Raw genomic sequence first — 26,468 nt, 5'->3', positions numbered from 1 at the left:
CTGGGTGTCCAATTTTTTACATATTTAGTACTTTCATAATTTAATTGGATGTAAGTACGGAATTTGACCTTATATACATCCTTAAATGGCGAGGAAAAAAATTTCGTATGACGTTACTCTCGGCGAAATTGACTACGTGACAAAACCTAGACCCCTAAATGGGTCACGTAGTATGGGTATGTAGCCTTATCTATTTTGCACCGTCTAGAAGTAAATAGAAACACAAGGACATTAAAAAGGGAGTTTTATTAGCGACAGTAGTTCGAGTCAACATAGAGATTAATGTTGTACAATACATAACTTAAACATTAAACACTAATTTCGACAACAGTCTCTTTGTAATGTGCTACAATGCTTTAAATGAATGTAATTGTTGTATGATGGCAGCGTTAGTTCTTCGTTCGCCACGTTCATTTAAAGCCTTGTCGATATCTAATTCAGTTACCTATTACTCAATTACATGTGCAATCAAGGACAAACGACATCACAACTAACCAAGCAAGCAAATGTCAAAATCACAGTCAATAAATACAATGCACATACATAAAGTAATACAAGTTTTCTTGAAATTAAATCTTATATTTTCATGGTCTGAATTAATTAAATCTCAGAATTAAATTTACTTAATAATACATTTAGCTTATTATTGTAACCTTATAAATTAATAGGGTCTCTGCCGGTCTCTTCCGCTGAAAAAAAAGAGAGTAAATTTGATTAGCTATTTTAACAAATAGGTTTTTGATGAAGGAATTTCAAATTAAAAAAAATCTTTATAGCTGTATATCCAGTATGTTAGTTTTTTTGCCCTGTGCTTAAAGCTTTAATGAGACTATTCATTTAATCAATCAAATAATTTCTGGGCCAAAACCTCTTTGAACATTAAAATATACAGTACATAATAGCAGTAAAAATTGCAAAATCACGAAATAAAGCTGTTCCTGAACTTGTGTGTTAATGATCATAATATCTTAAGAAACAAGACTTAAATGTAAATATTTACCCTCCGTCGCCCCTCATGGCACCACCGCTAGGGCGATCGCCGGAGCCGCGCCGGTCGCCGCTGCGGTCGCCGCCCCGGTCACCGCCGCGGTCGCCGCGCCCACCCCAACCCCCGCCGCCTCCACGCGGGCCACCGCCCCCGCGCCCCCCGCGTCCGCCGCCTCGCGGGCCCCCGCGGCCGCCACCGGGCGGTCCGCCGCCGCCGCTACCGCCGTCCGCGCCCGGAGGCTTCTCCTCGTTACATCTGTTGCAGTTCTTGCGCCACGAGAAGTTTGTGTTTCCGCAGCTGGGATTGGTGCACCGCCAGTCCCCGGCGCGGTTGCCGCCGCCGCTGTCGCTGCCGCCCCTGCCGCCGCCGCCGCCGCCTCCTCCTCCTCGCCCACCGCCGCCCCGGCCGCCGCGGAATCCACCGCCGCCGCCGCCGCCGCCGCCGCCACCGCCTCTACCGCCGCTCCACGTGTTCTGCCTTTGCGCTAGGGATACTTTTATCGTAGCACCATTGAAGTCTTTCCCGTCGAACCATTGAATGGCTGAGGAAGCAGCATTCGAGTCTTCGTAGGTGACTGTGGCTTCGCCTTTCGGTTGGCCGGTAGCCTTATCTTTGTACATCCAAACTTTTGGTCTCTGAGTCTTCTTGTCGGTCTGAGAACAATTTTTTATATATTTTAAACTATTGCAATGCACAATAAGATCTTGATTACAATAATATTATGTTACTTCTGTGATTTTTTAAAGCTTTTGTATGTAAGTATGCTAAAGCTTTTGTACCTATATAAGTAAGTTATGTTGGTTTGGGTGGAAACTTTGAACTCAATTTTGAAGTACATATCTTAAACTGATTGATCTGAAGTTTTGTATTATGCACGCTTAGTTTGAATGATAATGCATAATACGTGATGAAAACATTGTAAACCCAATATGGCGGGCCATCCAAAATGGCGGAGTTGTTATTTTTAATGCACATCTACAATATGGGAATCAAATGGGATGTGGTCCTGGATCCCAGAAGGATAAGACATAACTTACTTTCTGATGGATGAAACCATAAGTTCTTAGTAGTGCCTCGTTTACTTAGAATATCTCATCTCATATTCGTCACTTATGCCGACGTGGACGAAGTCGCGGGCAACGGCTAGTAGAAAATAAATTCTTGCAATATTGTTTTCTAAGGTGTTTTATTAGTTTATAAAATAACAAAATAAGTAAAGTAAGACTAATTTTTAGTCCACTTTGGTACCTGGTCCTGACCAGGTGTCACACGTAGAGCTACACAAATATTACAAGTTATATCACAAGTATTCTAAGTACACGAGGCACTACTAAGAACCTATGGTTTCATCCATCAGAAAGTAAGTTGTCTTATCCTTCTGGGATCCAGGTTTAATGGTTGAAACTAGCTCTAAAACCAAGAAGCTTTGTTAATTTAACAAAGCTTTTGGTATTGTAATATGAAATTATGCTTCTCTAAAACTAATATGACGTCATTCTAAATACAATATGGCGGATGATCCAAGATAGAGGAATAGTTAGTATTTTTATGCACCTTTGCAACATGGGTATAAAATGAAAGAGCGTATTGGGGGTAAATTAAAAAGAAAGCTTCAAGCTTCTTCTTTTTCTGTACACATTTCTCCTATTTTGAGGGTGAAATCCAGACACTTTAGTTGAGAGAAATTCAACACTTTAGTCATGCAGAAATAAACGAAAGCTACGTTTTAGCAAAAATTTCATGAGATAAACAGACTAAGACCGGTATAAACAGTCAGTACTTAAGATACATCTCGGTATCAAGACACGGTTCAGGCTCTGTAATTGGTTGGCTGTCGAAATTTGGACAAATCACAGAGCTGAACCGCGTTTTGAGACCGGGTCGCATCTTAAGTACTGACTATTTGTACGGGCCTAAGTAACCTAGCCAGAGATAACTTAAAAAATAAAACTTTTGTTTATGTTACACATGGCTTTTCTACAGTGAAAAATTAATGTTACTACTAATTTTACCTTAATAATGCCAATGGCACCGAAGTGTTGGCACAGTTCATCCTCAGTAGTGGATGGGTTCATGCCTTGAATAAAGACGGTGTCCTCCTGTGTGACCATGTCACCACTACCACCCCGGTCTCCGCCAAAGCCACCTCCTCCGCCACCTTCAATAATAGTACAGTGTAAGAAGAATATAATATGAAAACCATACAAAAATGACACCTACTTGGTTTTTGACCCATACTCAATGTTGAAACACTTGACAAAGTACATGTTTTAATATCTATATTGTGAATACAATTACAACGAAACCCGAATTAATAAAGACGTATTAACCACCTTTTAATATTTTACAACCATCGTGTTAAAACGTCAACCCTCCAAGTCTTTCGACTTGACGCAATATAAGTACCAACATACCCAAAATTTCAAAATGTACCAATTTATATAACCTTTCAATGAAAATAACACTTCCTAAGTACATAAAATGCAAATACGTTTTAAAATTTCAGGGCTGCCAAAGTTATAGTCACACACCTTACATCGTTGATTACAAAGATGGGTATTGAGTTATTAACCCATCTAATGTCTAAGACTATTTACACTTTGTATTGTATATTATGTAAAAAAACCATAGACTGCTGACAATTAAATTGCATCAGCCAAGCAGAAATTGCTGTACCACAGAGGCTCTTCTCTATTATACCTTCAATATATCCTTGAACCTTAACTCAAAATGCTAATGGCAACTATGAATATTATTAATACCCCGAAAACCAGATCACAATAAGTACTATTATTATTAAAAGTGAATTTTTTTTGTTTGTCTTTGCTACCAAATTTAACATATCCATCAATTGTGCTTTACATCTTACAAATGTGACACCATAAAAAGTTTTTAATTTTTGCTCTGCTTCGAATAAATCGACAACCATTAGCTTCCACATACAATTTTTCAGAATATGAAATTGTCTGGTTTTCTTCTAAGGTCTATTTTGTCAGTAAGTCATTAGGATCATGGTGAAGATATGAAACCTGTTTGTAAAGTACAAAATATGATTCAATGTACTTACAAATATCTAATAAAACTTTAAATAAATTTACTATAGTAGTCGATAACACGATCAAAATTAACACCATTGTTTTAAATACAAAATTATATACACACACCAATGTTGTAAACATGTTACTCTTAAAAAACCTTTTGCAATGCTGCAATGGAAAATATTCATTTATGTACCTGAAAATAGGTTTCTTGAAAACACTGCCACACCTAACTTTGTCATTATAAGAATTTTTCTGTTTGTGCTCTATTCATCCAACACCAGACATTTTTGTCAACAGCCGAAAAGTGAAGACGCTTAACTTAATATCGACGCAACGCATAATTTGGCAGCCCATCAATAGTAACAAAATAAAAATATGATAATAGCACCATTCGCTCGTAGCGAGGAGCTTTACCTTTATTAAAACCACCCCCCCTGCCGCCGCCACTAAAACAATAAAAACACCATTTAGTTCACTCGGGCAGGCTGGGGGCACACTGAACGAAGAGCGCAGAAACAACTAGGATCACTTTTATCAGTAACCATAGTCCGTGTCCTTGTCATTTGGGTAATGTTAAACCTCGATACCTTGAAAACCTTCAGAACAATGTTTTGTAACACTTTTACATAATTATAGCAATTTTATACATGCACAATAAATAGCTTATTGGTCTTGAAAAAGTGTCTTACAAAAAGGGGAAATTTAACATAAAAAAACCTCAGGAACTGTTTTTCAATTTCTTGATAGTATAATAATATGTATTATGTAGAGTATAGACTATATTGTAGAGTGTAGACAACACACTGTATGTATATTGTTGTAGGTATATTATTAATGGTAAAATAATATTCTAAAGACAACTTATAAGTTACAAAGAATAAACTTACTGTTTTGATCTATATTATAAGAAACACATGCAATGTTGAAACAATGCATGTGTATTGAAGACTGAAATAATGATTGGGTTGTCTAGGTATAATCAATAAAATTATGATTAAGTAAGACCACTGTTTCAAGACACAAAATTATTATTCTCTTTAAAAATGTATTTAGGATCCTTTAATTATATTATCAACATTGGTACACATTTAAATCCTGCACACATACAAAAGTTTAAAATTGTATAAGACATTTTAATATAAAAAAATGTATATATGAGGTCTCAGTATAGTTGCTATTATATTACATGTTATTCAGCACTTGTTACCAAGACTAGCGTAAAAAGGAAAAGTCAGTCTCAACATTCCTTAAGGCTACACAATTGGATGGTAAATTAGTCTTGATAACAAGTGGTGAAATAAGAGTCTTCATACTGTTTTCTAGCAATTTATATTTTTTTTATCACTGTAGTTAATTTGGAATACAAGAACTTTATACCTCTTGTTATGTTATGTTCTTACTCAAAGTAGACATATTTTAATTATAATATTAACAGTTTACCATCCTTGTCAGGGCATCACCAGTTTTTGTTAGTAGAAGTCCAATATTATTACCTCTTATACTTTAATACCACTGAGTACTTGATTTTAATCACATAGATGATTATCCTGGCATCATTTACCTCACTTATTCAATACTAATTCATATTATAACAAGTAGTTTGTGCAATAAAACATTATTAACACAACACTCTGCCTGACATTGACCTTTTTAAACCATTCATTGAACCTTTCCTCACAGAAGCCCTATTACAATGTTGTGTCATTGTAATTCATAGGCCGCAGGCATTGTTTTATACTGGTATAATTAACTTCAGTAGTTTTTTTAACAATACCAATTTTGCCACCTACTGATACACATTTATACAAGATGCTGTTCCATACCACACCAGAACAAAAAATAAAGCAAAATAGGCTTTTAAAATAAAAATCCATTGAGGTGTACGAATATGCCAAAGAATTATACAAACACACATAAATACATAACCCTCCTTCTGGCACAGTGTAAAAAAATAGCTGTTTTTTCAACATTTGTCGACTTGGCATAAAATTGCACAGGTATATTTTTTGTATACTTGCAAAAAATATTTTAGTTAAAAAAATGTTGCAGAACAAATATTTTATTTTGAAGAAATTATCTAATGATTTTTTAATGTAATTTTTAAGACAACATTAATTAATCATTAATCAAAACATTGGTATAAACAATGATGCTTACCCATAGCCTCCATCTCTGCTGTAATTTGATCTATCACCTCCACCGCCATAGCCACCCCTGTCTCCTCCCGAGTAGCCACTGCCTCCTCGGTCTCCACCGTAGTTGGATCCCCCGCGGTCCCCGCCTCCGTAGCCACCGCTACTTCTCTCGCTACCATAGTTGCTTCCGCCACGGTCATTATTGCCATAGTTGCCACTGCCTCGGTCACTACCACCAGCGTTGTAGTTGCTTCCATTATTACGGTCAAAACTGCCACCGCCATAATTTGATCCATAACTTTGATTAAAATTACTACTATCTTGTTGACCTCCACCATAGCTTCCGCTGCCTCCATCTGAAAATTGCATTCACAATAAAGTATATATTGTAGTTGTTTTTAAAGTAATGTAGTATGAATTTTTTAAACCTGCTGTTGTGTATAAATGATATATTATTACTATTATTAACATCCGTTAGTGTCCCACTGTTGGGCAATGGCCTCCCCTCCCTCTTTCCACATATAATAGAGACACTATTCTTCGCTGTATTTGGCCACTCTTTGTCTGCAGCGTCTAGCTCGTAGCGCCACCTTTACTTTTGTTTGCCCCTGTTTCGCTGACCGTTCGGTTGCCACTCCGTAACTAGACGCGCCCAACTGTCCGGGTACATGCGGGCGACGTGTCCTGCCCAGTTCCATTTATAATAACATAAATTGTAACACTTACTTCCAGCGGATTGTTGATTCCATGATTGTCCTGCGCTTTGGCCAGGGTAAGATCCAGATTGATTGTAATTTCCTTGTTGACCGCTTGCACTAAAATTGGTGTCTCCTGAACCAAACGAGGGTGGCGGCATAGAATACTGAGCGGGATATCCTCCGCCGCTATAATCACTCGAGGAATAAGCTAAAACAAGCGCCATTATCATAATCGCTGTTATACCTTTCGGAAATCGAACATCACACAAATATTTCATTACTTACGGTCACCCATTTTGTAAATTGAACTAACTCTGCTTTATATTAAAGCACATACACTAAAATTACAGTAAAGTTTAATCACTTATCACGATTCACGCACGGCGCCGCTTTGGGAATTTTAAAAATGGCCTCCGGATACACGTTACTTGGCGGCCTCTTGTCATTGTCAATTTTGAAATTTATACAAAATAAATTGTCTATGGTTATAGCGTTCCGGACCGGAAAAGGATTTTTTTTAATGATTCATAAAGGCTTGTCTACACGTGCGAGAAAACAGCAGTCTGCATTCTGCAGCCTCAGTGCCTCACTGACGCGGACGGTGACCTCTAAAGTCTATAAAGAATATATAATAGAGGTCAGTGTGCAGCCTGCAAACAGTTTTATATAGAACAGCTGCAGTACTCAACCTTTTTAGGGTTCCGTACCCAAAGGATAAAAACGGGATCCTATTACTAAGACTTCGTTGTCTGTCCGTCTGTCTGTCTGTCGCCAGGCTGTATCTCAAGAACAGCTATAACTAGACTTCTGAAATTTTCACAGATTGTGTATATCTGTTGCCGCTTTAGACAGAGTAGACAGAATTTAGAGTTCGACAAGGCTGTTGAACGTGGCGAGAAAAGGAACTAACGCTTCTATCATACGTAAAAACGTCATTTTTGACAGTTCTCCTTTACCAGCACTCAGCAGCCACTGATCTCCATTATACATGTACTAGATGTCCCGCGGGGCTTCGCCCGCGTAAATTAGGAATTTTGAGGAAACCGTACATTTTCCCATAAAAAATAGCTTATGTCCCTACTCCCTTCACTTGGTAAAACTTATTTCAGTGTTAGATAGCTCATTTATCGAGTAAGACTATAGGTAATATATTTTCACGCTAAGACTAATACGGCCGAAGAAACTCAGGAAAATGTGGGAAAAATGGGGGAAATATTAGAAATTACGAACTACTGGAGCAATTTTTATGGCAATATTAAGCACAGATATAGAGTAGTCTATATCTATAGAAATTACGAACTACTGGAGCAATTTTTATGGCAATATTAAGCACAGATATAGAGTAGTCTATATCTGTGCTTAATATTGCCATAAAAATAGCTCCAGTAGTTCGTAATTTCTAATATTTCCCCCATTTTTCCCACATTTTCCTGAGTTTCTTCGGCCGTATTAGTCTTAGCGTGAAAATATATTACCTATAGTCTTACTCGATAAATGAGCTATCTAACACTGAAATAAGTTTTTAAGTCGGACCAGGAGATTAACGCGTTCAAGCAAACATACTCTTCAGGTAGGTATAGATTTTTTAAATTATCGCTTGACAAACTCGAGTCTCGATCTAAAAGACTATGAAAAGTACCAATAACAGGGTCATTTTAGGCTCATAAGCCATGGGACGATGCATGGTATAATATGGTAGTGATTTTTATTTTATTTTTATTTTTTATTTTATTGATTTTTGGAAAACTTACAGCTAACATACACATAGAATCTAAATATACAATACAAGAAGGCCAATTAAAAGTTTCCACAGATAGAAAAATGCTAATAAAAACAAAGCAGCGTTATACAATGGTCACAATTATTTAGAATTTTAGAAAAAAATTAGAAAAACAGAACAAGAATTATTGTAATAACGTATTAAGTAATAGAATTGCGCAGGTTACAATTAAAATAGAAATTATTAAATTCTTTCTTAAAAGTTGTTACATTGGTAAAGAATAGGTCCACATCAATTATTCGAGATATTTCATTAAACATTCTACTAGCCCTGATCATATAAGAATTTTGGCGATAATTAGTACTATAGTGTTGAATATGCAGTAGGTCACGCTTTCTTCTCGAGGCTGCTGGAACGCGAAGCTGGATTTTGCTGGTGAGATCAGCGCAATCCACTGAGCTGTTGGCTAAATTAATAAGAAGAGCCAGGTCTGATACTTTCCGTCTAGCAGATAAAGGCAGTAGATGGAATTTTTTGCAGCGATCGAAATAGTTGTTCAAGTACGTTCCAGATCTGAATTGCACGTATCTAAGAAATTTCTTCTGTATGTTTTCAATACGGTTAATATATATGTCATAAACTGGGTTCCAAACAGACGAGCAGTACTCGAGATGGCTGCGCACAAAACTACAGTAAAGGATTTTAAGAGTTTTAATGTGTCTGAAATTAGCCGAGACGCGTATTAAGAATCCCAAAGCTTGAGCGGCTTTTTTAATGATATCGTCTATATGACAATCAAATAAAAGTTTTGAATCAAACGTAACGCCCAAGTCTTTTATCTTGGTAACTCTAGTTAAGGATATATCTGTAATTTTGTAGTCGTAGTAAATGAGGGTGGTCTTACGAGTAAAGCTACATACGTAACATTTGGTGATATTTAGATCTAGTTGGTTACGACGGCAGTAGTCAAGGAGTCTATTAAGATCCTCCTGGAGGCGAATAGCATCGTCAATGGTTGTGATTTGGCTTAAAATTTTCAAGTCGTCAGCAAATAGGAGTACCTTTGAATATTTGAAACATTCGATAATATCGTTGATAAAAATATTAAATAACAAGGGTCCCAATAACGAGCCCTGAGGTACGCCTGATGGTATGAACATAGGCCTAGAAGTGTAACCATTAAGAACAACAGATTGACATCTATTGTCAACGTAAGAGGAAAACCATCTAAAGAGGTTACCCCTAATTCCTATCGCAGACAATTTGCGCAGCAATGTGTGATGATCCAGACGGTCAAAACATTTCGTAAAATCAGTGTAGATTATATCGACCTGCGTGCGCTCAGACATACACTCAGACAAATAGTCGCTACAGAGTATGAGATTGGTAGCAGTGGACCGCCCACGCATAAATCCGTGCTGACACGTAGTGATAAATGGACTTAGGATAGGATACAGCTGATTATAAATTATTCTTTCAAGCAGCTTTGCAAAAAGACACAACTTGGATACAGGCCTATAATTACTAACTACGTCCTTCGGCCCTTTTTTGTGTACAGGCGTTATGAAGGCCGATTTCCAGATAGACGGCACGACTCCCTCGGTGAGTGATCTTCTATAGAGTAACGTGAGCGGAGGGGTCAGGGATTCAGCGCATTTGCGAATTAGGATCGGTGGAATGTGATCTGGTCCCGCAGATTTGTTTAAATCAATCCCTTTCAATAGTTTACATACTTCCGATTCACGCACATCAATAGTATGGATGTCAGACACACATATCGAAGTGTCATTCGAGATCGAGGAGCGTGGGTGATTTAAACAATTACTAGTGCTGGGCCGAGATAGAAAATTTGAGTGAAAGTAATTGCTAAACATGTTTGAGATATCCTCGCCGTCACTGGTACTTATGTCTCCTAATTTAAATAATGCTGGATATGCATTATTTATTTTTTTAGATTTTACATACGACCAAAAGGACTTTGGAGTTTTTAATATGTTGTCTTCAATACTCGTAATGTAATTGTTGTACATGTCGCGTTCGATATCTTTAGCGCGCTGTCGTAGTAAAATAAATGAATTATAGTCAGAAATGTTTCCGTACTTTTTAATTTTTTTATGAAATTTTAACTTCTCCTTTAGTATTTTTATTAACGGTTTCCTGTACCAAGGAGGATATCTTTGACCAGGGGTTACAATTTTAGTAGGTACGTAAGAGTCCCGAAAGTTATAAATGGTGTCATAGAAAAAGGAGACGGCACCTTCGAATGACCTCGAATTAAATTCATGTCGCCAATCAATTTGGCCAATTCTATCGTTTATCGAAGAAAAGTCGGCGGAGTAATAAACATATTTAACGTAAGATTTAGTAGGCAAAAATGGTACTTCAGCAAAGTCTACTTGTAACGTAATAGCCCTGTGGTGTGGGTCCTCGAGTACCAAGGGGTCTGTGCAGTCATTTACTTGCACTACATTATTGCAGAAAACTAGGTCCAAAAGTCTATTAGACGAATTCAGGAAAGAGTTGTATTGTAAAAAATTGCATATCGCCATGTTATCAAATAAATAATTTTGTACATTACCTTGTATATTATCTGGTGAAAGAGAAATCCCGTCGCCCGAAGCCTTCCACTCAATATTCGGTAAATTAAAATCACCGAGCACTAGAAACTTGTCTAAGGAACACGCACTAACAATGTCGAAAAGATTTTTCGAAAAGTTATAAAGCTGGGCTGACTGCGAATTACCATAGTTTTGGTTGCAAATATACACAACACAGACATGAACTTTAAACGAAAGGTTCACGTTTTTGTTATTAAAATATAGCGAGATCCACAAGTCTTCGGCACTAGAAAACCACTCACAACGGATATCACAAGCTAGTTCGCGACGCACTGCGATAAGAACACCACCTCCCATACTTTGATTGGTACAAGCGTAGTCCCTGTCACGTCTAAATACTATGTACCTATCATCGAATAGTTCACAGTCCTTAATATCTTCAATAAGCCAAGTCTCCGTCAAACAAATTATGTCATATGAGTTAATACAAACATTACGATAAAACAAGGAGGTTTTCGTGCGCAGCCCCCTAACGTTTTGATAATATGCACTAATCGGTGACATTGTTAAATAAAAAGTTAATTAGATTAATGTGTACCATATTGCGTAAAAATGTGTTAGAACAAATTATGATTTTAACATTATACGTGCAATTCAAATAAAGTAGGTAGTAACAAATATTTCTGTCACGATCCAACAAAGCTGCGCGAGAGTGGGCATTAAAGCAATAGCAATACGATCTATTATAGTAACTATTACGTTGACTAGCTATAGAAGACAAAGCGAGAAAGCGTGGCCAAGCAGATTGGAGCCTTAAATTAATACTCGGTAGATACAAAGTTAGTTTTAAATAAGTACGTAACCGAAAATCGTTTAAACAATGTCCAATGGTTCTCAAAGTGTATAAATTTTTACAAAATATAATGTTGATAAGCGACATTGACCATCGATATAAAATAAAATAGAAGTGAAAGGTTATTGACATTAACGAATAAACTTTTGCAGATCCTTTTCCGTTTTGATGTGGAATGTCGGTGATGTTGCATTCTTTTTGATGAGGATTTTGCACCCCGACACCCAGACATATAAAAAATCTTTCTGTTTAGCCAATGACTTCGTTTTATTTAGAAGAATTTTATTCTCCATAGTTAAGTGGTCGTTAACATAAATATGGGTGTCCGATTGAAATCCTAAGATAGTCGCATTTATGCCTGCTTTCAATTTTTTTGCTGCGGCCACGAAGTTGTTTTTTATGTAGCGATTGTGTACTGAGCAGATGATGTTCTTATTCTTGTCGTTGTTGCGCATTGGCACGCGCGCGATATAGTTTATTTGCTCCTTTGGTATAGTGCATCCAATTGTGTTACCGATCTTCTCGATGATAGTAAAAAGGTTTTCAGAGTTGGTCATCGGTACACCCTTAATTTCAATGTTGTTCTGCCTCAATTTTTGTTCTGACTCGTTGCGAAGATCCTCGAGCTTGGAGCAGCGTTCTTGGAGAGCAGATATGTCCGTTTTTGTTTTTTTAAGCGAGTCCATTTCGCTTTCCACGTCGGACAACTTGCTGCTGAGAGAATCCACTGAGTGGCTGAGGAATTCCACACTAGATTTAAGGGTAGTACACTCAGCTTTGAGGGTTTTTAGGTCGGCAAGTTCCACTTGAATAGCCTTGACGTTTTCAAGCAATGCAGGTAGGCTGTTGTCCATACGTGCCGCTAGGGCCTTAAGCTCCATCATAATGATGTCCATGTCCAAAGGGTTTGTAGCGGCGCGGGCAGGCGAAAGGCGAGGGCTGGAAGCTGCCATTGCCTTGCAGCCACTACACCTCCATGTATTTTTGCGATCTCCTAGTTTTCGCCAACCACCTTCGGTAATGCCGGCGCAGGGGAAATCGAATTGACCTTGACATTCGGAGCATTTGACGCCATCCATGCACTCATTTGAACAACGTTTGCAAATAAACTGCATATTAAATAAAAATAACTAAAGTTTGAGAACCGTAATCGAACGAGCACGAATGCAGACGTGCGACCGATTGGCTGTCTACCGCCAGACTGATGATGATGATGATGATGATGAATTTGATTTGTATAGTACAATAGCATATGTTTTACGTTCTTAAAACAACGCCGAAACTCCCAAACTTGAATCTACAAAGAATCAGGAGTTCTCTCAGCACCTTCCGAACCACGGTATACCAGGTATACCTCGGTGCAAAATCCTACTTGTTGGTAGCACAATATGCTTAGAATACTTCTCACGAAACCGAAGTCACCACATGTTTCCCTATAAATTTTGAGGAGTTCCCACGATTACTTATGGGTCCTTCATCAGATCATCACTTTTGTGAATATAATACCAAATTGGTATACTCTATATACCAAAAGAAAAATTTTGAAAATCGGTTAACAAACGGCGGAGTAATCGTCGAACATAAAAAAACGAACATAACACCTCCCCCATTTTGAAAGTCGGTTAAAATTGTAGCCTATGTGTTATTCTGATGTATAAGCTATATTATTGTAAAGTTTCATTAAAATCCGTTCAGTAGTTTTTGCGTGAAAGAGTAACAAACATCCATACATCTATACATCCATACATCCAAACAAACTTTCGCCTTTATAATATTAGTAGGATAGTAGGATAATGGAGGTCAGTGCCAGCAGTGCACATTGACTGACATTGACACATTCAATAAGCCTTGTCGAACTGTTACAACAAATACCTACTAAAAACAAAATAAATAAAATATTTATGGGGGGCTCCCATACAACAATCGTGATTTTTTGGCCTTTTTTGTTCGTAATCAACAATGGCAATGGCAAAAGAAGAATTGTATATATTTTACTTTAAAAGCGCCATCTGTTGTTATATACTAAAACTAAAATAGCACCTACCAAACCTAAACATGTATAATCTAGATATCATAGACATATATAGCATTATAGGTTTATGCTAGATATTATGACCTTTATTGGGTGCGAATTGGGATCTTTTTAATGTCAATTCAATACGATTTCCAACAACAACTTTGAGATACTCTCAATTTTTATTCCACCCATATTGCAGTAGCTGACGATGAAAACTCTTATGTATTAATAGAATTTATTGTTACGATTTTCGCTCGGTATGAAATGACTTTTTAAAATGAGCGCGACCTCCCCTACTATTTATTTACTTTATTGCGCTGTAAGACGTTCATCTTGCAAAACACTACTCACTTGTGAACACTGAACTGTACCTACTCGAATGAAGTACGAACGATTTTGGGGCAGAAGCGAGAATTTTAGCTACTAAAATACTGGCTACTTGACTAAAATACTGGCGGCTGGCCTAATGCGAACTAGCCTTTACGGAGTGTAGAATGTAGATGTCTACCCTCCATAGGGTTACAGTACCCAAAGGGTAAAAGGCACGAAGGTAAAAGGGACCCTATTAAAGATTTCGCTGTATATATATCTCAAGAACCACTAGTTGTCGTTTTAACAACAAAAATTAAAATTTAAAAAGAATATTCCATAATCCTATAAGTAGGTACAACAAACGTGATATTTTATTGTGTGATATTTACAAAATGGTCAATCATATTTTTTCTTTAAGGCGAGCACTTACCTCAATCACAGAATCTTAGTAGGATTCTGTGATTGAGGTAAGTGCTCGCCTTAAAGAAAAAGATTATAAATCCTACTATCCTACTTCCTACTTAATATTATAAAGGCGAAAGTTTGTTTGGGTGTAACTATGGATGTGTGGATAATTTATGGATGTATGGATGTTTGTTACTCTTTCACGCAAAAACTACTGAACGGATTCTAATGAAACTTTACAATAATATAGCTTATACATCAGAATAACATATAGGCTACAATTTTGACCGACTTTCTAAAGGTGTTATGTTCGTTTTTTTTCTTCAACGATTAGTTACTCCGCCGTTTGTAAACCAATTTTCAAAATTTTTCTTTTGGTGTATGTTTGTTTTGGTTGGTTATCATTCCAATTTGGAACCATATTCATAAAAGTGGTGACCTGATGAAGAGATCCATTAAGTAACCGAGGGAACTCCTCAAAATTTATATGGAAACTAGACGTTCCGCGCGGCTTCGCCCGCGTAAATTAGTTATTTCATAGACAAATTAGTCCACAAAAATAGCATATGATCCTTCACGTGGTCTACTTCTTATCAATGCCAAATAACAGAAAAATTGCCCTAGTAGTTCGTGAGATAATACCGTTATAATAATTTTTCACATTTTCTTCAATTCTATTTGTCTTAGCGTGATAATATATAGACTATAGCCTTCCTCAATAAATAGGCTATCTAACACTGAAAAAATTTTTCAAATTGGACCAGTAGTTCCTGAGATAGGCGCGTTCAAATAATTTACCCCCATTTTTTCCAGATTTTCCTCTATTTCTTCGCTCACATTCGTCTTTGCATGATAAAATATAGCCTATAGCCTTCCTCGATAAATGGGCTATCTAACACTGAAAAAATTTTTCAAATCGGACCAGTAGTTCCTGAGATTAGCGCGTTCAAACAAACAAATAAAAATAAAGCGGGGCTTTATAATATTCGTATAGATATGTGGTGACTTCGGTTTCGTGAGCAGTATTCTAAGCATATGCCACCAACAAGCATGATTTTGCACCAAGGTATACCATGGTTCGGAAGGTGCTGAGAGAACTCCTGATTCTTTATAGATACAAGTTTAGAGTTTCCACGTTGTTTTAAGAGCGGAAAGCATATGCTACTATGCAAATTACCTTAATCTTAATCATCATCACTACCATAAACCGTTATAGAATCATGTGTCGTCCCGTTTTAAACCTATTATTGGTACTTTTCATAGTCTTTTATGATATATCACATACAGTATAGGTAGGCACAGCACAGCTAGTATATAATATATTAGTAGTACCAACCTCAATTCCAAAATGATAACCTTCTCACAACGGAAGTCGTGTACGCATCTCAATAAGATTCATTTTAACTTAGCATAAAATTGTAGTTTCGAGGGGCGGATCTTCTCTATGTTATTTTTCATGTGTTTTTTAAATATCTTTGGAAATAAATATTAAGAAACAAAATTGTTCGGTTCAGACCTTTTTAATATAGATTCGCTAACAATTTATTCAAATAAAATGTATGACCTACTTAGTTACAATAGATTTTCAATTGTTATGCGACAGTGCCGCTTGGGGATTGATGGGTTAATTGAAAATGAACATTATAAGTTTTACATTATTTATTTCAGTACCAGTAGTTTAATATGAATATTGTTATTTAAGACTTATAAAAACACAATTGTTATTTAAGACTGCAGACCTCCTTCTAATGCCATAATATTTATATTTTAGAAATTGCTGAATAATACCTTGTGAAAGGTAGATATATCTGGCTCTACATTAGAGTTTGTACTGTAAAGTGCTGGCTTACTGCCACTTCTGGAATAAAATAAAAAGCAATATTAATAGACCAAAAAATATACGCATATACGTGGGAGAGCCATACTTCGGCATGGCTCTCCCACGTATATGCGTATGTGCGTATCCGGCCGGCTCGACCGGAGAAATACCACGTTCTCACAGAAAACCGGCGTGAAACAGCGCTAGCGCTGTGTTTCGCCGAGTGAGTGAGTTTACCGGAGGCCCAATCCCCTACCCTATTCCCTTCCCAACCCTCCCCTATTACCCTATTCCCTCTCAAAAGGCCGGCAATGCACTTGCAGCTCTACTGATGCTGCGAGTGTCCATGGGCGACGGAAGTTGCTTTCCATCAGGTGACCCGTTTGCTCGTTTGCCCCCATATTTCATTAAAAAAAAATTGGCTATAATTGCTATGCTATTTCTTTATTCAGTAAGTTTGCATCACTATTCCATCTTACAGTTTATAGTATGGCTGCTCTTTGAGGTGCAATGCCATTTCCAAACACTTTGGCTTTTTTATCAAGAGAAAGTTAACCTTTTGAGTTGAAAATAATGAGTGTCATCTAAACTTTAGATGACACTCATTATTTTCTACGTCCTTTAGATTTTAAAGGACATGTGACTAGAAAGGATTTCTACATGTTAATATATAAATTAAATTAAAATGTCACTGACCTGGAAACAGAGGCGTTTGGGCGAGGAGTAACAAGTAGACAGTTCATTGGCTGTCCATCCAACTGTCTGTTATGATACAAGTCTACAGCCCTCTGGGCATCTTCAACAGTCTTATAAATCACTTCCGCTGTGCCAGGTCTGACCAAACGAGACTCTAACATACCTCCAACATCGCCAAACAACTCCTGAAACAATAAAGAAAATCATGCAATTTTTAAATAAAATGTTGATTCTTATTATAGGTCTACCAGAATCTGATGGCAAAAAGTGAGAAAAGAATTTGACTCTAGCAATACCGAGGTAATTGGAATAACACATTTTGATCCTTTTTTTCCTTATAGCGGCTGATTCTGTGTGTGAAACATGCAAATATAAATATTTATCCAATGATCAAGGATATTTTTTGAAAATCTGCCGTCAAAATTTGCCATCAGATCCTGGTAGACCTATACTTAGGCATTTGGACAACGCCTCCGTGGTCCAGTGGTTTAGAGCGTGGTTCTTGACTCGGCGGTCGTGGGTTCGATTCCCGCGTTGGAAATATGTCATTTCTAAGTTTAGTTAGGACAATGCAGGCCGATCAACCGATTGTCTGACAAGTAATAATATAAGGCTTATAATTAACTGATCACCAGAAATATTAACATTTCACAGACAAAAATAGTAAACGATCACCAAAATACAGACCACCATTTTAATGTAAAAAGATACCAAAGATTTAACATCTCGCTATCCTATTTGTGCAAAATTATTCCAAATAAATCATTGCTAAACCAAAAGTAGTAAATGATCACCAACATCATACTAGCATTTTAATGTAAAATTATAACCAAAGTATTTTCATTTTGTTATCCTATTAAAGAAAAATGAACCTATATTGGTTCATTTTTCTTTAATAGGATAACAAAATGAAAATACTTTGGTTATAATTTTATAACCAAAGTATTTTGTTATAAAATATATATAATGAATGAACAGGACTCAAAGTATCTCCATACCAATTTTCAGCAAAATCGGTTTAGTGGTTTGGGCGTGAAGACATACTTTCGCACTTATAGTATTATGTAAAACTCTCATCATCCATGCTAATATTTTAAATTGAAAAGGGTAGGTCTGTCTGTTATCTCTTATCAGGTCCATAACTGCTGAATATAACAATAGCATGGAGTTATAATACTTCTTTGTTAATTATTATATTATGCTTACATTTTTTGTCAATCGTAGTGATTTATTTGGACAGAAATATCGCATTTATTTGCTCGCAAGGATTTGGTGATCATTTACTATATTTGGCGTTCGATTACAATTTGAAGTGAAGTCGTGAACTCGTGACTAAAATAGCTGGCAGTATTGCAATTTTAGACTTTCTTTTTTTGGTGTTAAGTATCTTTATTTTGGTAAACAAGTTTAGGGTATCAGAGCATTTTTGGTGGTCATTATTTTTGTTCCCATAATTTTATAATACATGCGTTGGATGGGCATGTAAAAAGTCGGTCCTGCGCCTGATCTCTCGCCAGTCATGTCGGTCTTCCGTCCCATCAGTGCCCAAGTGTGTGCGCAGTACACAATAGAGAGTGCTCTTGTGTACTACGCACACACTTAGGCACTATAAAAAAAACACTCTTGCCGCTCCTGCATAACTGGCCTTGTTTCACCGAAACAGGTGTGGGATTATGTATTTGGATAAGATTTCAAGAAATTACATTTATAAAAAGGTCTATACGTCATTTACCTCAATATCACCACCAGTGACGGTGTTGCGCAAATTGCTGACAATGATTCTATATTCCAATGTCGGTTTCTCTTGTTTTTCAACTTTCTCCTCACTTCGTAAAGCTGCCATTGCCCGTTTCTTAAGAATAGATGGTGGTCTGGGGGGGCTTCTTTCTTTCCCTATATTCCTACAAAGCAATCAAATGTATGGGATTCATTGTGTTACATCTTGTATTGGTATAAAAAAAACTAAGATTGTAGGAAGCTTTTAAGTAACTAAAAATTGCGAACATCACTACTTAGTATAAAAAAAGTCGCTTTTTCTGTCCTTATGTCTCTTTGTTCCCTTTAATCTTTAAAACGACGTAACGGATTTTGGTGCGGTTTTCTTTAATAGATATATTGATTGAAGAGGAAGGTTTAAGGATTGATTAAGTATAATAAACGTTAATTAAATAGTGGAGAAATACTGTTATTTTTGAGGTTTCTAATGTGATGTCGTAAATAATTACACTTTTTTCCGCTTATATTGCAAACGCAGTCTGAACCCTACTAGATATTTAATCAAAAATATAATGTAGGTACTAAGTATTGTACACAATGAAAAGGTCTACAGAAAACCTCGCTTATGGATATCCCACATTTTTTTTTGTCATTTACAAATAATGTCCATTTTTCGAAGCGATTTTAACATTTTTAACCAATGCGTTATTAATACTTATTCAATTAAATACTTTAAATACATTGTTAATTTAATATAATATATCTATATGCCCTTTACAGCATAATATTATGATTTAAATCAGGGGTTCCCAAACCTATTTTGTCTACTGCCCTCTTTGGGAACAAATTATGTTTTAGAGCTCCCATTGTTTCAATTTCAAATGCCTCCAGATGAAAAAAATCACCCCCCAAGCCTCTACACAACGCCCCCATTTTTTTTCTGGGTACCCCTTTAGACCTTCAGCGCCCACAAGGGGGCGTTATCGCCCACTTTGGGAAAAGCTGATTTAAATGAATATTTTAGAAGATTCAAAAATTGCGGGACTTAGCTTTTGCGGCAGTACCGGCCAATGCAGGTAGTAATGAATATAAATCAAAACTACTGAATCGATTTTAATATTTTTTTCAGTGATTGATATAGGCTATACTAGTATACTCCGTGAAATTTTAATTTTGGGTTCTTTTCCCGCAGTAAAATGATTCTATCTTAGTAGTAAATACAAAAGATTTGTGATTTTTTTTATTCAAAACATAAATAAAATTCGGCCGGGTCATAGCTGCTCGTGTATATTGGCATAAAGTTGCTATAGTATGTTATACAAAATATTTTTTATATAAAAAAAAAAGCTTGTATGATTCGATAGTACTACTATAGGTAAATCGTTCTGCTGCGGGAAAACAACCACTAAAATGTCATGTTGTATATTTTATACCAGTGCGATCTGCGAAGCTGGGGTGGATCGCTAGTAAGATTATAGATTACCTTTCAACATTATTATGAGTTACAATTTTCAGTTGTAGGCTAGCTTTCCTGTTGAGGCTTGTTCTTGAAAGCGGCTCATACTCCATTGGATCATCAATAATCTCAATGTCATTCTCTATGGTTCTTGTTATTGGCTTCAGAGTTGCTTTAGCTAGTTAACATATAATATGGAATTATACAATTAAGAATATGTAGGGCTACCACCTACTACTACAAAACTGTTTTGAGACACAAATAATCGGACGAGAATGCCGCGTCCTGCTCTAACAACGTCATTTCACGTTTGTTAGAGTAGGACGCGGCATTCTCGTCCGATTGTTTGAGTCTCAAAACAGTTTCATGGTACAAGGCCAGATTATAAGTTATTTCATATCCTTTAAACATTATTTTGCAATGGTACTCATCAGTGTCAAGTGACACTCTTTAAATAAAAAAAGCAAAATATCGAAAATAAATGCATTAAACTGGCACTGTTAAGGATAAGATTATAAATAAAGTATTTTAGAAAAGTCTCCTAAAATAAGTATTGCATTAAACTATGCTTTGGATTGCATTTCAAAGTCAGAAAAGATGAAGTATAAAAATATACAAATAATAATATTATAAAAGAATTACACATGGATCTTGATTGTATTGATCTGCTTTCGGTAAAGTGTTTGTTATGGTGCTTTCTGATTATTTGTTTTGAAGCTCCAAGGGGCTGAGAGACAACAAATCTCGAGGGATCTGAAAAAACTGAAAAAAATTAAATTATTAATGAAATAAAAAGATACCAGAAATTTAATGATCATTATCTTTAGACTAACCCTTTTCTCTTTGATTAAAATAAGGTTTCACAACTTTTCCATGGTTTCTGGAAACATATCCTTGAAATTTTGGCAGAGTTTGCTAAAACAACAAAACATTGGTTAATCCTTTGACTGCAGGATAAGCGGGCGCCTAGACGATAAATTATATTGAGCAATATCACATATTGTGCAATATTATTAACGGTCTAGGGTTACTATTGAACGCGCCCGCCTTTTAATCTTATTGTCAAATAAATTGTTCAATATAATTGTAGGTTTAGGGGCTACCATAGGCATAGTTTGAGTTGTGATTGACATCTGAAGCACATATTACTAGTATATATTTGATCTGAAGGTGGTATACTATAGTTTGTGCGTTATAAGATGATATGCGTGATACATTATAATTGACAATAGTAGGGAAGTTCCCTAACAAAAATTAATCGATAATTTAAAAATATAGAATCACTTCGTAAAGGAATTGCAATCGAAATTATCGATTTCGTACTGACCCTTCAGTGGTGCCGGCGATTTAAGATGGCCGCCCTTTTTATCGATTTGATTTCGGTTCAACAGTGTCAATCTCTATTGATATAGGTTCCGTTTCATGCATCTGACATTTTTCAAATGTTACAATGTAACAATAATTTTATACTTACTTAATATAATTTTATATTAATACTAGAAGTCCCGCGCGGCTTCGCCCGTAAATTACGAATTATACGGAAACCGTATATTTTCCCATAAAAAATAGCTATACTTCCTTCACGTGGTCTACTCTATAACTGTGCCAAATATTGCCATAAAAATTGCTCCAGTAGTTCGTGAGATAAACCCTTTCTAATATTTCCCCCGTTTTTTTCACATTTTCCTGAGTTTCTTCGGTTGTATTAGTCTTAGCGTGATAATATAATATAGCCTATAGCCTTACTCGATAAATGAGCTATCTAACACTGAAATAAGTTTTAAAATCGGACCTTTAGTTCCTGAGATTAGCGCGTTCAAGCAAACACACTCTTCAGGTTTATAATATTAAGTGTAGATTTTTTTGTTAGTTAAATTATCACTTGACAAACTCAAGTCTCGATCTAAAAGACTATGAAAGTAACAATAACAGGGTCATAATAGGCTCATAATCATGGGACAATGCATGGATAATATGGTAGTGATGATGAGGATGATGAATGTAATTTGCATAGTAGCATATGCTTTCCATTCTTAAAACAACGCCGAAACTCCCAAACTTGTATCTATAAAGAATCTGGAGTTCTCTCAGCACCTTCCGAACCACGGTATACCAGGTATATTTTGGTGCAAAATCTTACTTATTGGTAGCATATGCTTAGAATACCACATGTTTCCCTATAAATTTTGAGGAGTTCCCTCGATTACTTATGGATCCTTCATCCTCCTCCTCCTCAATCCTCATCCTCCTCAATCACCCCATATGCCAAAAGAAAAATCTTGAAAATCGGTTAACAAACGGCGGAGTAATCGTTGAACATAAAAAAAAACGAACATAACACCTCCCCCATTTTGAAAGTCGATTAAAATTGTAGCCTATGTGTTATTCTGATGTATAAGCTATATTATTGTAAAGTTTCATTAAAATCCGTTCTGTAGTTTTTGCGTGAAAGAGTAACAAACATCCATACATCCACACATCCATACATCCAAACAAACTTTTGCCTTTATAATATTAGTAGGAAGTAGGAAGCATTTACCAACTTTTTATTTTTATTCATTTACAATTATTATAGGAAACATTTGATTTTGTAGATGGAATACAAATAATTTATTACATTTTGATTTTTTTGTTTTCTTGTTAAAAATAAAACATACACATACTTAGACTGGGTTGCACCAGAGGCGTGGGTAAAGTTAAAGTTAAATATGGCGTCCAAACATATTCTCATACGACATCTGTCAATTTTTCCGGTTATAGTTAAGGTTAAAGTTAAAGTTAGTTGGTGCAACCCAGTCTTAGAATACCACAAAGTACTATGTAAAAAGAAACAGGAGGGTCATGCCACAATATACTATGACAGCTAACCTTCTATTACCAGAAAATCAGATAAAATGTGGTCACATAATTTAAATTGCTCCCTTTTAATAAGTGCTATCTTAGCTAAGTACCATCCAAACAAAAATAGCAATGGAAGGGAATATGCATGACTTGTTTTATTTAAATAAATGAATTTTTTTGTTTATCTCTGAAGTCAAATAAGTTTTTTGATAAGATGCAAACTAACAAACTTATAACTTAAAGTTGTCAGTTAGAAAAAGAGATTAGTGTCCTGTGACTTCTCATACAAAGTCCATTAATTTTGTTTGGTTAGAAAGAGATAGAAAACTTTTATCACATCATATTTTGTGATAAAAGTTAAATTGAAGCAAAAAGATATTTTTCTCATTCATTGTTCAACTGATATCAATTTGTTTTTGTTATTTTATTTTTAATACATATTCCCAGTTTAATTTTAATTATATTTTTATACATATACTTATTTTAACCCGTCGATCATGGAAAAACAAGATTTCTATTGTGTCTCAGTCACCGGTGACCATATGGGGCTTGATTAATTAGTAATTTGTTATAAGCATACAGACAAAGAGACAAAATATGAAGAATGTCAAGAAAGGACATGCTGAAAGTAAAAATTATACATACCCTCTTTGCTCTTAATTGTTCTAATCTCAATCTTGCATCTTTCTGTTTGGCAAGCTCCGCAAGTTTCTCACGAGCATCTTTAATTTGAATTCTCTTTTTGGAAATAATTTTATTTCTGGCATCAACCACTGGTAAGGATTTGGCAGGTTGTTGAGGATTTTTCTTCTTAATTGGACTTCTGCATATTTAAAATGTTATTTTATACATTGGTTCATTAATATGTAGTTAATTTCTATTTGATAACATAAAAAAATATTATAATTTATAACAATCAGAGCAATAGTTGAATGTAAAAATATATTATAAACTTAAGGTTAAGACAATGCAAGTAACATTAATTTCCTTAGTAAAAATATACACCAATAATTTTTACTACCAAGCACTAGCACTAATTTGATTGTTTATAATAAATATTACATACACAGTACAAAATATTATACAATAATTCTTGATGTTACTTACCGAGTATTTGATATTTTCTTTTTTTTAATTATATCATCCAAGCTCATATTTACATATGACGCCATAGCTGGATAGTTAATCAAGAAGAATCTTACAAATTATTTATATTTAGTAAATAAATCAATGTAAACTTAAAAATTGTTAAATTAGATTCATAGAGAAAATCTCAAAAACGAATCAAGATTCATGTTCACCGCTTGTCACAGATTATTAATTTAAATTTGCCCTTGTTCATTGACACTTGACAGTTGACACTTGCTTGACAGATGCGGAAAGGTAGTATTTTTTTTTTTAAATATAATGGCACTTCTGCTATAACCATGGCCAGTGTCGAGTATAATATTATGGCGGGAAAACAATATTCTTTAATACAATTTTTATATATTATCGTCAGGTCAGTCAGGTCTAAAGTCTAGTCAAAGTCTAAGTATAAAGTCTATACAGTCAAGAAGTCAAGTCGGTCGATTCAGTAAAGTGGTAGACGCGTTACTGAAACTTTCGATGGAGTTTTGGACGGAACACAAAAGACCACGTTTCTGGTTATTACATCACTTTCCCACACTTGTGCACGATAACGAATGTCTAATGGTTAATATCCTACCAATATTACACATTAAAAACCCAGATAACACAATTTTAGGAAAATAATATAATAATATAAAAACACAACATCACTCTTTCACATTTTCCGCAAAACTCCCCTTCTTCTATAATAATTAATAACTAAAAAAACTTATTTATGATAAGACTCAAGATAGCGGCCCGTGGCACTGAGTGATCCATAGATGAAGTATATCCCGTCATCGCGTGGCCATCTTGAATATTTCTATTCATCGATCATTTCGAATCACATTACAATCGAGAAAAGAAAGTCATTTAGTTTATGATATCGATAAACTATAGTTCAAGTAATGAGAATCCGTAAACACATGTAAAAAGCTATGCAATGTTTGTAGCCAAATTGTTAATTGATGTGACATTTTAGCACTAATGCCTTATATAGCACGAATCAGGGATTATTAAACTTATAAATTATCTTTTTAGCTCACAAAAATACCGAATGAAATGCCCAAAAAACGTTGTTCAAAACTTACGTATTTAATGTTAAATCCACGTTTTTGAGTCATTCTTTGGCCATTCTTATGATTTATTATTTAGCGGAACCACAAAACTCAACAATGTCTAGCATAAAATGTTCACTAAAAACCTTTATTAACACGTCTTATATTACAATAAATATGCAGACCGACTCCTTTGTGATGTCCTAGTAGGTAGGACATAACATTACACGCTTTTGACGCTTATACACCGATATAAGGCTCTCTCCCGACTATAGTACCTCAATGGATCAGTGAGTATAACTTATGAGTATGGAGGGTAGATGGAGCCTCCGTCTACCCTCCATACTCATTAGTTTTTTATTATTTTGGAGCATAGATAAAGTATTATAGTCTATAGTACCTCAATGTTTTGGAGCCGCCATCTACCATAAGTCATACTCACTGATCCATTGAGGTAGGTACTATAGACTGGAGAGAGCCTTATATAGGTTTATAAGCGTCAAAAGCGTGTAATGTTATGTCCTACTTACTAGGACATAACATAGGACTCGGTCTGCATATTTCATGTAATAAAAGTGTTAATAAAGGTTTTTAGTGAACATATTTTAATGCTAGATATTGTTGAGTTTTATGGTTCCGCTAAATAATAAACCATAAGAATGGCCAAAGAATGCCTCAAACACGTGGATTTAACATACGTAAGTTTTGAACAACGTTTTTTGGTCTTTTCAACCGGTATTTTTGTAAGCTAAAAAGATAATTTATAAGTAAATTTATTAATCGCTTATTCGTGCTATATAAGGCATTAGTGCTAAAAACGTCACATCAATTAATAATTTGGCTTTAAAAATTGCATAGCTTTTTACGTGTGTTTGCGGATTCTCATCGTCTGACTACCTACCGACCCCACCGAGACGACAAAACAAGTTCCATAGACTGTGACCAGTGACGGGCCGCGGGCGACGACGACGGCCCGGCCGCATCTGCGTCTATCGTCCGAAGCTTCGTGCTATGAGACGATACTATTGGATGATACACGCAGATC

The 26,468-nt window shown here is 35.7% G+C and overlaps 1 protein-coding gene across 1 annotated transcript; it reads right to left on the bottom strand.

The window, feature by feature from the left end:
* Positions 1–230: 230 nt before the first annotated feature.
* Positions 231–24,510, bottom strand: LOC121732021 (RNA-binding protein FUS-like). The gene is made up of 13 exons (XM_042121763.1): positions 24,363–24,510; positions 23,901–24,078; positions 21,248–21,329; positions 21,057–21,176; positions 20,442–20,592; positions 18,975–19,143; positions 17,243–17,427; positions 6,891–7,048; positions 6,187–6,520; positions 4,444–4,475; positions 3,001–3,146; positions 1,001–1,641; positions 231–689 (listed from the first exon to the last, which is right to left on the bottom strand). Exons 1-13 carry the CDS (start codon positions 24,425–24,427, stop codon positions 662–664), a joined length of 2,289 nt encoding a protein of 762 aa, XP_041977697.1. The 5' UTR covers positions 24,428–24,510; the 3' UTR covers positions 231–661.
* Positions 24,511–26,468: the final 1,958 nt, after the last annotated feature.

The sequence above is a fragment of the Aricia agestis genome, chromosome 11 (genome assembly GCF_905147365.1).
Source record: "Aricia agestis chromosome 11, ilAriAges1.1, whole genome shotgun sequence".
In the NCBI taxonomy this organism is placed as follows: Eukaryota; Metazoa; Arthropoda; class Insecta; order Lepidoptera; family Lycaenidae; genus Aricia; species Aricia agestis.
Note: the sequence above shows the minus strand (reverse complement) of the source record. Positions and strands in the feature narration are given on the sequence as shown.

Excerpts from the sequence above, each read along its gene's own strand:
- LOC121732021 (XM_042121763.1), bottom strand. The coding sequence starts at position 24,427 with ATGGCGTCATATGTAAATATGAGCTTGGATGATATAATTAAAAAAAAG. Across the intron at positions 24,079-24,362 it reads AAGAAAATATCAAATACTCG|AAGTCCAATTAAGAAGAAAA; the intron begins GTAAGTAACATC and ends TTAAATATGCAG. Across the intron at positions 21,177-21,247 it reads TTTTAATCAAAGAGAAAAGG|TTTTTTCAGATCCCTCGAGA; the intron begins GTTAGTCTAAAG and ends AATTTTTTTCAG.